General features: G+C 48.7%; 1 protein-coding gene across 4 annotated transcripts in view; it reads right to left on the bottom strand.

The window, feature by feature from the left end:
- ppef1 (protein phosphatase, EF-hand calcium binding domain 1) overlaps nucleotides 1-13,883 on the bottom strand; it is a 275,391-nt gene that overhangs the window by 47,808 nt on the left and 213,700 nt on the right. For 3 of the 4 annotated variants that reach the window (XM_072514414.1, XM_072514415.1, XM_072514416.1), the window contains 3 exons: nucleotides 12,138-12,174; nucleotides 5,669-5,818; nucleotides 1,330-1,758 (listed from right to left, as the gene is read on the bottom strand). In XM_072514414.1, coding sequence (XP_072370515.1) covers nucleotides 1,330-1,758; nucleotides 5,669-5,818; nucleotides 12,138-12,174 — 616 coding nt within the window. The remainder of the gene's footprint in view (nucleotides 1-1,329; nucleotides 1,759-5,668; nucleotides 5,819-12,137; nucleotides 12,175-13,883) is intronic. The other variant, XM_072514417.1, reaches the window with a different exon arrangement.

The raw sequence follows: 13,883 nt of genomic DNA, 5'->3' as shown, positions 1-13,883 counted from the left end.
TTTCCTGGGTACATTCTGTCCCACCAGCAGGGCAGAGGTAGCAGCAGAGATATTCAGTCAGAGGCAGTTGTCCTTGGAGTCCAAATATTGTATCCGGACCCCGCGATGTCTCACAGCATCAAGTCAAATACGGGCAAGGAAAACTCCTACTGATCACCACTACGCTGCCCCGTTCAGCTGATGAATCAGTTATCATCCATGCTGAAACCAACTGGAGGAGGCATTGAGGGTGGCAAGGATACAGATGGGTGGAGAACTTCAATGTTCATCATCAAGAGTGGTTCGGTAGCACCACTACTGACCGAGCTGGCCGAGCTTACTTGACCTAGTCCTCACCAATCTACCAAGGATACCATGACAGTATTGGTCCGAGTAGCCACCACACTGTGGAGATAAAGTCCCATCTTCACAATGAGGATACCCTCCGTCATGTTGTGTGGCACTACCAGCGTGCTAAATAGGATTTTAAACAGGTCTAGCAACTCAAGACTGGACATTCATGAGGTGCTGTGAGTCATCAGCAGCAGCAGAATTGTATTGAATCACAATCTGAAACCTCATGGCCCAGCATATCCTCCACTCTACCATTACCACCAAGCCAGGGGATCAACCCTGGCTCAATGAAGAATGCAGGCAGGCATGCTAGGGGCTGGTTTAGCACAGTGGGCTAAACAGCTGGCTTGTAATGCAGAACAATGCCAGCAGCACAGGTTCAATTCCTGTACTGGCCTCCCTGAACAGGCGCCGGAATGTGGTGACTAGGGGCTTTTCACAGTAACTTCATTGAAGCCTACTTGTGACAATAAGTGATTATTATTATTTATAGCACCAGGCATACCGAAAAATGAGGTGTCAACAAAGTGAAGCTGCAACATAGCACTAGTAAGTAAAGTTGCCATTGTCCCAGATGACCATTGGCTGCTTTACCCTTTGAGGGGGAGAGCTGACTGGTGGTGATTTAACCTGAGGGTCACCACACCTCAGGTGAGGGGCAAGGTTGGGAAGGGGGGCCTTCATGAATAACCTCAGCTGGTATGGGACATGAACCCACGCTGTTGGCCTTGCTCTGGATTACAAACTAGCTGTCCAACAAACTGAGCTATTTGCATACTCGACAGTGAAAGCAGCATGCAACAGATAGAGCTGAGTGATCCCACAACTAATGGATGAGATCTAAGCAGTCCCGCCACATCCAATTGTGAATGGTGGTGAGCAATTAAACAAATCACTGGAGAAGGAGGCTACACAAACATTCCCATCCTCAATGATGAAGGAGCCCAGCACATCAGTGCAAAAGATAAGGCTGAAGCATTTGCTATTCACATTTACCTGCTTCCACTCCATCTCATCTCTTGATGGCTCTTTCGGAAATGGCACTTCACAGTCCAGGCAAGACACTTCAAGGATGGCCGGGGAGTTGTGTTCATTGTTCCGAGTGTCCTCGTCCTTATTACAATCTAACAACTGATCCTGACGGCAGTTCGAATCATTTGGGAGCATTTCCTCTTCACTCAGGTCATGTTGGTTACCGTTTGACTTGTAACTTGACACCGAGGGGTGTGTCAGTGATCCAGGCCTTGGATTTCGGAAGGCATAATGACTAATCTTTGAGTTTCTGGATGTTTCCAGAAGCCTTTCTTGGACATTCTCGTTTCTGTCCAGCATCTCCGAGGTTTGTGCTTTGAAGCTGAGTTTCACTTGGCTTTTCTCATTTAGACTTGCTGAACTTCTGGGTTGAGGTTTAAGCGCGGACTTAAACTGCAAAAAGAATGAGCAATTCTTAATACTGACAATCTATTTCATGTTCAAATCAAAAGGGAATTGGATGAATACCTGAGGAGGAAAAGTTTATGGAGAAAGATGTTTAGAAGAGTAAGAAGCGATTTGATTGAAACATATAAGATCCTGAGGGATGTGGAGAGGATTTTCCCTCTTGTGGGAGAATCTAGAACTAGGGTCATTGTTTAAAAATAAGGGCAGAGATCAGGAAAAAAGTTCTCTCAGAGGGTTATGAAACTTTGGAACGCTGTTCCTCGAAAGGTGGTTGAGGCAGAATCTTTGAATATTTTGAAGGCAGAGGTAGGAAGAGTCCCGATAAGCAAAAGGGGAGGCAGGGGGGTGGGGAAGATTATTAGAGAGAGGAATGTGAAGTTGAAATTATGATCAGCTCAGTCATGATCTAATGAGTGGCACAGCAGTCTCGAGGGGCAGAATGGCCTACTTCTGCTCCTCATTTGAAGATTCACATGTCTGTAAGAGCTGGGGGACTAAATTGGATGGGTTTTGCAAAGGGCTGACTGAGGCACTGAAAGGCTGAAAGGCTTCCATGGTGGATCATTCCCTGATTCTATGATTTACCGTCTTGGAACTTCACTTTGGCATCAGATTCAATGGGCGCAGGTCAGCGTCCTCGTCGCGCCCGACTTGGTGGCAGGACGAGGCTGTTGAATTGCCTGAGAGGCCTCTTGCAAGATTCGCAATTGACTTAAAGCGTGGCCTCAACGGGGGTTCCTCGCTGAGGCCAAAATCAGAGAAACACCCTGCTAAACGTGCCATTGAGCGGACTTTAACACAAGTCCACTGAAACACACCCAATGAATGTTTTGATTACATCGGGGAGATGGTGGTATAGTGGTAACATCACGTGACTAGTAATCCAGAGGCCCAGGCTAATGCTCTGGTGACATGGGTTCAAATCCCACCCCGGCAGCTGGTGGAATTTAAATTCAATTAATTAATCTGCTATATAAAGCCACTCTCAGTAATTATGACCATGAAACCATTGTTGTAAACATCCATCTGGGTCACTACTATGTTTTAGTGAAGGAAATCTGCCTTCCTTACCTGGGGCGTCATTTTCCGACCCCCCGCCGGGTTGGAGAATCGCCAGGGGCCGCCGTGAATCCCGCCCCTGCCGGTTGCCGAAGTCTCCGGCACCGGATATTCGGCGGGGGCGGGAATCGGGCCGCGCCGGTTGGCGGGCCCCCCCGCTCGATTCTCCGGCCCGGATGGGCCGAAGTCCCGCCGATAAATTGCCTGTCCCGCCGGCGTGGATTAAACCACCTTTTGAATGGCGGGACAAGGCGGCGTGGGCGCGCTCCGGGGTCCTGGGGGGGTCGCGGGGCGATCTGGCCCCGGGGGGTGCTCCCACTGTGGCCTGGCCCGCGATCGGGGCCCACCGATCCGCGGGCGGGCCTGTGCCATGGGGGCAACTCTTTCCCTTCCGCCTCCGCCACGGTCTCCACCATGGCGGAGGCGGAAGAGGCTCCTTCCACTGCGCATGCCTGGGAAACTGTCAGCGGCCGCTGACGCTCCTGCGCATGCGCCGCCCGGGGATGTCATTTCCGCGCTAGCCGGCGGGGCAACAAAGGCCGTTTCCGCCAGCTGGCGGGGCGGAAATTCCTCCGGCGTCGGCCTAGCCCCTCAATGTTGGGGCTCGGCCCCCAAAGATGCGGAGCATTCCGCACCTTTGGGGCGGCGCGATGCCCGTCTGATTGGCGCCGTTTTGGGCGCCAGTCGGCGGACATCGCGCCGTTTCAGGAGAATTTCGCCCCTGGTCTGGCCTACATGTGACTCCAGACCCCAGAGCAACGCTGTTGACCCTTAACTGCCCCACTGAAATGACCGAGTGAGGCTCTCAGTTCAAAGGTAATTAGGGATGGGCAACAAATGCTGGATCAGCCAGCGACACCCACAACCCATAAAATAATTTTAAAAAGATAAAACATTGGCCACAATTGCAAGTCAAAAATATTTTGCTGGAGTAAATAGTTCTTACCAAAGTGAAAATTATAAGTCAGGCAAACTGGTTAAGTGAGTCAATGAAATATTTCAAAATAATGCTCTGGATTGTCCTGCACCGCCCGCCGCAAGATCACCACGATCGGGACGTGGATCATGTAAAGGTCCATTGAACTCAGGCGGGAATTTCCGGTCGCTGGGAGGGTACAGCTGGAGAATCCCGCCCAATGTTGCTATCAATGTTCTACTGAAAGTGGATTGCTTCCCCTGTTTTGTACTCAGCCAGCAGACAGATATCCAGACAGACTCATCAGCTCTGGATTGGTTCTTAGGCTAGTAAATAATTAAAATCAATGAAGATTTTCGAACCAACCGGAGGTTCTGAAGAGGGAGGGAGACTTCCAATGACAGATCTGAGGCAATCAATGTGATAGGGGTGTAATAAATGTAAAATATTATTATATGTATTTTGTGCTTCATGTCTGTTGCAGTAATGTTATTAAAATAACTTAAGGTATTCAAATTATGTGTCTGCTGAAGCTGTGATTAAGGCGTTAACAGCTAGACAGGTTGTGATGTCACTCATGGGAGGGGCTAGGTCTGACTTTAAGTTTCATTTCCAGCCCTGCCCTGTGTCTGTTTCTAGTTTCATTTTTAAGAGTTCTGCTCTGGGTTCCGAGGAAAGGAGGTGTGTTTCTCAGACTGACTTCTGAAAGCTTCTCTCCCAAGAACTTTATGAATAAATCTCTAAGCTACTAAGTATTAACTGTATTTATAAGTGCCATTTGACCTGTGCATGAGGATCTTTCTTAATTGAGAGTTTAGCTGTAGATGGGAAAATAAGCTCAAAGACCTTGGGCGGGATTCTGCGTTTTGCCGGCGCCCGGGAGTTTCCCGACGGCGTGGGGCTGCCCCACAATGGGAAACCACATCGACCGGCCGGTGTAACGGAGCATCCCGCCGGCGGGTCGGGGCAGAAATGTGGCGTGGCGGGGTGGAGGATCCAGCCCCTTTATTTTTAAGATCTGTTTAACTGTTAATTGAAAAGCTGTTTCTCCTTGGCTGTTAATGAATTTGACCCTGTGTTAATAATAAAGTTTGTTTTAATGTAAAAGATCCCTGGCTGTCAATGGAATTACTCCTGGAGCAGAGTTTCTTTTCCTCACAGTTTACAAATTGAAAAGTTGTTGAGGTCTCATCTGGTTTCCTAAAATAAATTGGAGTCTGGTCCAGGTACCATAACACGGTATTCTGAAGCAAAAATGTATTCCATAGAATCTCTACCTACCCCTTTGAAAGAGGATCCCACCTAGACCCACTCCTTTGTCCTATCCCAGTAACTCCACCCAACCTGCACATCTTTGGACACTAAGGAACAATATAGCATGGTCAATCCACCGAACCTGCACATCTCTGGACTGTGGGAGAAAACCGGAGCACCCACACAGACAACGTGCAGACTCCACACAGATAGTCACCCAAGGCTGGAATTGAACGCAGGTCCCTGGTGCTGTGAGGCAGCAGTACTAACCACTATGCCACCACACTAGATTACAATATTGCTTTCAGGCAGCACAGTCTTTATTCTGCTATTAACACCTACTCTGGACCAATGTTTTGTTCTTTACTACAACCAACCCCACTCCTTTTGCCTTTTGTTCCATGACATCTTTGTCATTTAAACCCTCACATGCTCTAACATATCCTTGACCATTTTTGCATCAGATTTAAAATCTGAAGATGAGTCATTTTGAAATCAAAACGCTAACTCTGTTTCTCTCTCCACAGACGCTGCCAGTCCTGCAGAGCTTATCCAGCATTTTCTATTCTTATGTCAGTCGTTGAATGGAGTGATACTGACTGGAACACACAGAAAAATGACCTCCAATTACATAGCGATTATATTTGAAACAAAATTTTCCCTTACCCTGTGTCTGTCTATCGAAGCGATGAAATTCAGGTCAGTTGTGTCCGAGATTCCTCCATGGACAACCAGCACCTTCGAGTCAATGATTGTAGCTAGTGGCAGCCAACTGAACACATCCTGTATGAGGTGAAGAATCTTTTTCCCGTGTAACTGTGCGAGGGAACAATGTAAGCTTTGAGCAGCACGCTGAGGCACAATTGATTGTAAAAGATAAGGTCGGAATTCTCAGGCAATGTACCCCCACCCGTGGGTTTCCCAGGGCTTGGGGTGGCTTCAATGAGAAATCCCATTGGCAAGCAGCAGGAGTAGAGAATCCCGTCGGCAGTGAACGGTGCGCCGCCGTGAAACATGCAGCTGGGGGACCGGAGAATCATGCCCCCTATTTCTATTTAGCGGTTGAGTACAAACATTCTGAAGCTGATGTCTCTCTTGGGTGAAACAACTGCAGGCTGGTGAAAAGTAGCTCGTTAAGGAGGAGATCAGCATTGCACTGAGGCAGTTTACCTAGGGTGGGAGGAAAAGTCCTCTCCAGTCCTATGTGCGCCATGTGGTAACTGGTTCCTAGTGGTAGTAGTGGAGGCCTGAGACACCAAAAGGCCTCACTGCAATGGTTCATGAGTGAGGTGGAGATACTGAGCAGCTCTGAACAAAATCAAGGAACAGGCACAGCACTCCTTACAGTAACAAACAGGAAAAGAAAGAGGAAACCCTTTATCGCTTTGTATCAGACAGCCTAAATCCACCCCCCTCACCCCTACACACCCAGCTGTACGATTAGAATGATCTAGAAACTATAGTGACAGTATTTTCTGGTGCAAAATATTCTCTATTGGGTATGTGTCACAGAGAGGACACCCTAACATCGCCCATAATACCCACCTGAAGATAGTGCCAGCCCCAGTGTCTAAGTACATTGAGAGGTCAATGCCAAAATTCACGCCCTTTGCCAGATTGTCTGTGCCTAACAATGTGTGACGCATGAGTGACCCATGTGCGATCCGTATGTGATCTGTGTGCGCCCCATGTGTGATGTGTATGCGATCCATGTGTAATGTGTGTGTGATCCATGCATTATGTATGTGTGGTCCATGTGTGAAGTGTGTGTGGGCACCATGTGTGGCCTCATGTGTGACCCATGTGTGGAGCGTGCGTGGCCTTGTGTGTGGTGGGTATGTGGCCCCATGTGTGAGCCTTGTGTGGCATGTGTGTGATGCGTGTGGTCCATGTGAGACCTGTGTATGGCCTGTGTGTGATGCGTGTGGTCCATGTGTGACCTGTGTGTGGCCCCATGTGTGGCACTGTATGTTGTCAAAGCAGTCAAACCATCGCTCTTTAAGAAGGCTGTTCGGAAAGCATTTGGTCTTTTTAATTTTCCCGAATGCAGATGTGTTGTTGACATCCCAGCTGGATAATCTTACTCCCTCCTCCCCCAGGCCTTTGTAGCCAGGCAGACACTCGGAGCTCCCCTGATGCTGTACCAGTGAGGACACAAGTCCAGTACAACATGATGTGGTCTTCTAGGTGAAACTAGTGTTGACAACACCAGGATGACACCCTGATTTAGAACATAGAACAGTACAGCACAGTACAGGCCCTATGGCCCACGATGTTGTGCCGACCATTTATCCTAATCTAAGGTCAACCTAACCTACACCCCTTCAATTTACTGCTGTCCATGTGCCTGTCCAAGAGTCGCTTAAATGCACCTAATGACTCTGACTCCACCACCTCCGCTGGCAGTGCGTTCCACGCACCCACCACTCTCTGTGTAAAGAACCGACCTCTGACATCTCCCCAATACCTTCCTCCAGTCACCCTAAAACTATGTCCCCTCGTGACAGCCATTTCCGCCCTGGGGAAAAGTCTCTGGCCATCCACTCTATCCATGCCTCTCATCACCTTGTACACCTCTATCAAGTCACCTCTCTTCCTTCTTCGCTCCAGTGAGAAAAGCCCTAGCTCCCTCAATCTTTCTTCATAAGACATGCCCTCCATTCCAGGCAGCATCCCTGTAAATCTCTTCTGTACCCTCTCCAAAGCATCCACATCCTTCCTTTAATGAGGCGACCAGAACTGGACACAATATTCCAAGTGTGGTCTAACTAGGGTTTTATAAAGCTGCAGCATAACCTCGTGACTCTTAAACTCAATCCCCCTGTTAATGAAAGCCAACACACCATACGCCTTCTTAACAACCCTATCAACCTGAGTGGCAACTATGAGGGATCTATGTACGTGGACCCCAAGATCCCTCTGTTCCTCCACACTTCCAAGAATCCTGCCTTTAACCCTGTATTCAGCATTCAAATTCAACCTTCCAAAATGAATCACTTCACATTTATCGAGGTTAAACTTAATCTGTCACTTCTCAGCCCAGCTCTGCATCCTGTCAATGTCCTGTTGTAACCTGCAACAACTCTCAACACTATCTACAACTCCCCCAACCTTCGTGTCATCGGCAACCTTACTAACCCACCCTTCCACTTCCTCATCCAAGTCATTTATAAAAACCACAATGAGCAGAGGTCCCAGAACAGATCCCTGCAGGACACCACTGGTCACTGACCTCCAAGCGGAATACTTTCCATCCACTACCACGCGCTGTCTTCTTTCGGACAGCCAATTCTGTATCCAGGCAGCCAAATTTCCCTGTATCCTATGCCCCCTAACTTTCTGAATGAGCCTACCATGGGGAACCTTATCAAAAGCCTTACTGAAATCCATCCACCTCGTGGCTCCACATCCACTGCCCGACCTTCATCAATGTGTCTCGTCACATCCTCAAAGAATTCAGTGAGGCTTGTGAGTCATGACCTGCCCCCCACAAAGCCATGCTGACTATCTTTAATCAAACTATGTTTTTCTAAATAATCATAAATCCTGGGCGCGATTCTTCACTCCCACGCCGAAGTGGCCGCGCCGTCATGAACGGCGTCGAGGTTCATGATGGCGCGGAACGGCCCCGGTCCCGACCGATTCAGGCCCTGACAATGGGCCAGTATCGGGGCCGCGTCATCTACACGCGCTGGGCCTTGTCGCCCGCGTAAAAGCGGCGCCGCATAGATGACGCGGCCGGCGCCGCATAACGGACGTCATCCGCGCATGCGTGGTTGGCGTCCTCTCTAAGTCCGCCCCGCAAGAAGATGGGGGACGGATCTTGCGGGGCCGCGGAAGGAAGGAGATCCTCCTTCAGAGAGGACGGCCCGACGATCGGTGGGCACCCGCCGTTTTGGCCTGACCGCTCGGCCCATCCGGGGCTCAGAATAGCGGGGGAGACGGAGAATCGCCATTTTGGGTGTCTCCGGCGATTCTCCGGCCTGCGGCCCGCGAAACATGACCGGGCCGTTCCCGCCGCTTGGGAGAATCGCGGGAGGGCGTCGGACCGGCGGCCCCGGAAATTATGGCGGCCCAGGCGATTCTCCCAACCGGCGTGGGAGTGGAGAATCGCGCCCCCTATCTCTCAGAATCCTTTCCAATATTTTGCTCACCACAGACGTAAGATTGATGGGTCTGTAATTCCCAGGTATTTCCCTATTCCCTTTCTTGAACAGGGGAACAACATTCGCCTCCCTCCAATCATCCGGTATTACTCCAGTGGAGAGTGAGGACGCAAAGATCATCGCCAATGGCCCAGAAATGTCCTCCCTCGCTTCCCATAGTAACCTTAGGTATATCCCGTCAGGCCCAGGGAACTTATCTATCCTGATGATTTTCAAAATTTCCAGCACATCCTCCTTCCTGTTCAAGTCTATTAACCTGGTTCACAGTGTTCCCATGAGCAACAAGGTCCCTCTTTCTAGTGAATACTGAAGCAAAATATTCATTTAGGGCCTCCCCCATCTCCTCAGACTCGAGGCACAAATTCCCTCCACTATCCCTGATCGGCCCTACTCTCACTCTGATCATCCTCTTATTTCTCACATAAGTGTAGAACGCCTTGGGATTTTCCCTAATCCTTCCCACCAGGGCTTTTTCATGCCCCCTTCTAGCTCTCCTAAGTCAATTTTTGAGTTCCTTCCTGGCTACCTTGTAACCCTCTAGAGCCGAGTCAGATCCTTGCTTCCTCAACCTTACGTAAGCTTCCTTCTTCCTCTTGACTAGAAGCTCAACTTTTCTTGTCATCCAAGGCTCCTTCACCTTACCATTCCTTCCTCGTCTCAGTGGGACAAAACTATTCAGCACTCGCAGCAAGTGCTCCTTAAACAACCCCCACATTACTGTTGTGCATTTCCCCAAGAACAATTGTTCCCACTTTATGCTCCTCAGCTCCTGTCTAGTAGCAGTATAATACCCCCTCCCCCAATTAAATACCTTCTCATACTGTCTGTTCCTATCCCTCTCCATGACTATGTTATAGGTCACGGAGTTGTGGTCATTGTCACCAAAATGTTCTCCCACCGAGACATCTGACACCTGGCCTGGTTCGTTGCCGAGCACCAAGTCCAATATGGCCTTCCCCATAGTCGGCCTATCTACATATTGAGTCAGGAAACCTTCCTGTACACACCTGATAAAATCTGCTCCATCCAATTCATTTGCAGTAAGGAGGTTCCAGTCAATATTAGGGAAGTTGAAGTCACCCATGACAACAACTCTGTTACTTCTGCACTTTTCCAAGATCTGCCGCCCAATCTGTTCCTGTATCTCTCTGCTGCTATTGGGGGGTCTGTAGAAAACTCCCAATAAAGTGACTGCTCCTTTCTTGTTTCTGTCTTCCACCCATACTGACTCAGTAGACAAACCCTCCTCAACTACCTCCTTTTCTGCAGCTGTGGTGCAGTCTCTAATTAACAGTGCCACGCCCCCTTCTCTTTTACATCACCCCCTATTCTTCTGAAAACATGTAAATCCTGGAACATCTAACAACCATAGTGCCATCCAGCACGTCTTTAAACCTTTGATTCAGAAAAGAAAACAAAAAGATTGAAAGATACTCTAAAGGGGCTGTTTAGCACAGGGCTAAATTGCTGGCTTTGAAAGCAGACCAAAACAGGCCAGCAGCACGGTTCAATTCCCGTAACAGCCTCCCCGAACAGGCGCCGGAATGTGGCGACTAGGGGCTTTTCACAGTAACTTCATTGAAGCCTACTTGTGACAATAAGCAATTTTCATTTTCAAGTTGTACTCCGAATCTGCCAACTTAATTTCTTACAGGTCTATCAATCCAATATTTAGCATAGATGGACATTCTTCACACAATCCCTCAGTCAGATTTATTTATAACAAGCAAAGACAAAGTCATTGACCTCAGTGAAAGAGAAGATGATTCTGTGAAATATATAACAAATACAACATTTGGAATAGTAATGAGTGTAGCGAGTGCACAGTGGAGTGCTCTGCGCTGCTCCAGTTGCCGTATACCGTTGACAATGCAACATTCCCTCAGCATAGCACATGGATATCTGCCTCAGTTATTAATGCCCAAATCCCAGAATGGGGCTTGAACCACAACCTTGTGATTCAGACAAAAGTATACTCCCAACTGAACTACAGCTGACACACACATGTATATGAAATAATAGATGTGATTCAAAGGCAAGTAAATCAATGGAAGCCCCTGATTAAACTTGATCTAATTGAATAGTCCAAGGGAATTAATAGCCTCCCCCTGGTCTAGTCTCAACATGATGAGCATTCATTGAGCAGTGGAAAGAGCAGCCTATATATCTCTGAGCTACACCAAATGTTTTATCCATTCACACGACGTAGGCATCGCTGGCTGGACCAGCATTTGTTGCCCTTTGCTAATTGCCCTTGAGAAGGTGGTGGTGAGCTGCCTTCTTGAACTGCTTGAGGTGTAGCTACACCCAGAGTGCTGTTAGGGAGGGAGTTCCAGGATTTTGACCCAGCGACAGTGAAGGAACAGCGATATATTTCCAACTCAGGGTGGTGAGTGATTTGGAGGGGAATCGGCAAGTGGTGCGTTCCCAGGTATCTGCTGCCCTTGTCCTTCTAGATGGTAGTGGTCGTGGGTTTGGAAGGTGCTGTCTGAGGAAGGTGCGGGCAGCACGGTAGCATAGTGGTTAGCACAATTGCTTCACAGCTCCAGGGTCCCAGGTTCGATTCCCGGCTTGAGTCACTGTCTGTGCGGAGTCTGCACGTTCTCCCCGTGTCTGTGTGGGTTTCCTCCAGGTGCTCCGGTTCCTTCCCACAGTCCAAAGATGTGCAGGTTAGGTGGATTGGCCATTCTAAATTGCCCTTCGTGTCCAAAATTGCCCTTCGTGTTGGGTGGGGTTACTGGGTTATGGGGATAGGGTGGAGGTGTTTGCTTGGGTAGGGTGCTCTTTCCAAGAGCCGGTACAGACTCGATGGGCCGAATGGCCTCCTTCTGCACTGTAAATTCTATGATTCTATGAACCTTGGTGAGTTACTGCAGTGCATCTTGTAGGTGGACATATGGCTGTCACTGTGCGTCGGTGGTGGAGGGAGTGAATGTCTTTTTATGAAAATAAAGATTAAAAACCCTTACCTTATACTTTTGCATAACTTCTTTTGTGAAACCATATCTGAAACGAATAAATGGACAATTTATACCAAGTAGTTAGGGGTAAATAATTTCTACATATCACACTAAACATCATATATAAATATCAATATCACAGTAAGCATCATATATAAACAAATAAATATAAATAATACAGTAAGAATATGACCATATATAAATATCAACATCACAATCAATATCATCATGGCAGCTTATCTATCGTAGAATCATAAAATCCTTACAGTGCAGAAGGAGGCCATTTGGCCCATCGAATCTGCAACGACCCTCTGAAAGAGCACCCTAACTAGGCTTACACCACTATCCTATCCTCATAACCCCACCTAACCTTTTGGACACTAAGGGACAATTTAGCTTGGCCAATCCACCTAACCTGCACATCTGTCATTACTCAAATGTACCGAATGGTTTCATTGTATAAAATCACAATAACTAAGGACGCGATCCTCCAGCCACGCTGTGCTGAAAAAGCAGCTCGCAGCGGCGTAGTTTGGCCGATGAAAGCCAGGAGACCACGCTCTCGGAATCTATCCGGCTCGCAACGCCTCGCAAGATTCAACACAATCTCGCGAGATGTTGCAAGGCGAATCTCATCCACAATGAGTGGGATCAGTTTTTAGCTGCATATTAGAGCGAGGCAGTAAGCCTCACTCTATTGTGTAGATTTCCAAGGTACCTGACGCTTTGGGATTCAACCCCTTCACCTCGGGGACCTTGGGCGAGCGCCGTTTGGTACTGGTCTCCACAAACGGGGAACAGTCAGAACTGGAGACCCCACACTTGCATGCCCTTTGGGCAGGGTGATGCCCTGGCACTGCTTGTAGACCACCTCTTTCGCATGAAATATGCACTTTGCTCGTCATAAGTGGACACCAGCCTCAGAGGACTGCTTTAACACAGCCTCCTGGTTGTCCAGTGTTCTTGTTCAGAGGCTCCTGTGACAAGCGCGTCATCTAAATAAACAACCACATGTGGCAGGCCTTGCGGTATGTTCTCCATTATGCACTGGAAAATAGCATAGATGGAGGATACTCCGAAAAGCAGCTCCGTATACCCATCCAGGCCCCGTGACATATTTTTGGGAGGCCGGATCCTACACGAGCTGCAAATCGGCGTGTCTCATATCGTGAACAAATGCCCGCGCGCAAGCTTCGTGTAGAGATCCTCTATGTGGGGCATGGGGTAGTGGTCCAACCGGGAAGCCGTGTTTACTGTCAATTTGTAATCCCTTCATAAATGAACCATTTTGTCCGGCTTCACCGGTGCCGCCCAATCAACGAACCAACGAGCCTAATGATGCCCAAAGACTCCGACCGAGCTCTGTCACCACCTTTTCCAGCAAGGCATAGGGAACAGGGCACCCGTAAATACCCTGGCAGGGCTTCCAGGTCAACCTGTATGCAGTCTGGGTTGAAAACACTTTGAGGTATTTCCGCAACACCTCGCCCAGTCTGCTGGACCCCATCTGGAGGATATGCTGCCAATGCAGCTGTAGATGGCACAACTAATCACGAACCAACAGGCTGGGCGCTTGACCCTTTCCACAATGAGCGGGAGGCACACCGACTGGCACCCATAAACTATAGTAGTACCTGTCATATCCAATGGTTCACCTGTGTAAGTGGCCAACCTGGCCTGGGTGTCCGTCACACCTAGGGTCTGAGACCCCAGTTTAACGTGGTCAAATGTCCTCTCTCCAACCACGGAGACCGC

Source organism: Scyliorhinus torazame, chromosome 8, assembly GCF_047496885.1.
Source record: "Scyliorhinus torazame isolate Kashiwa2021f chromosome 8, sScyTor2.1, whole genome shotgun sequence".
Lineage (NCBI taxonomy): Eukaryota > Metazoa > Chordata > Chondrichthyes > Carcharhiniformes > Scyliorhinidae > Scyliorhinus > Scyliorhinus torazame.
The sequence above is the reverse complement of the archived record's forward strand: the minus strand, read 5'-3'. Positions and strand labels throughout refer to the sequence as shown.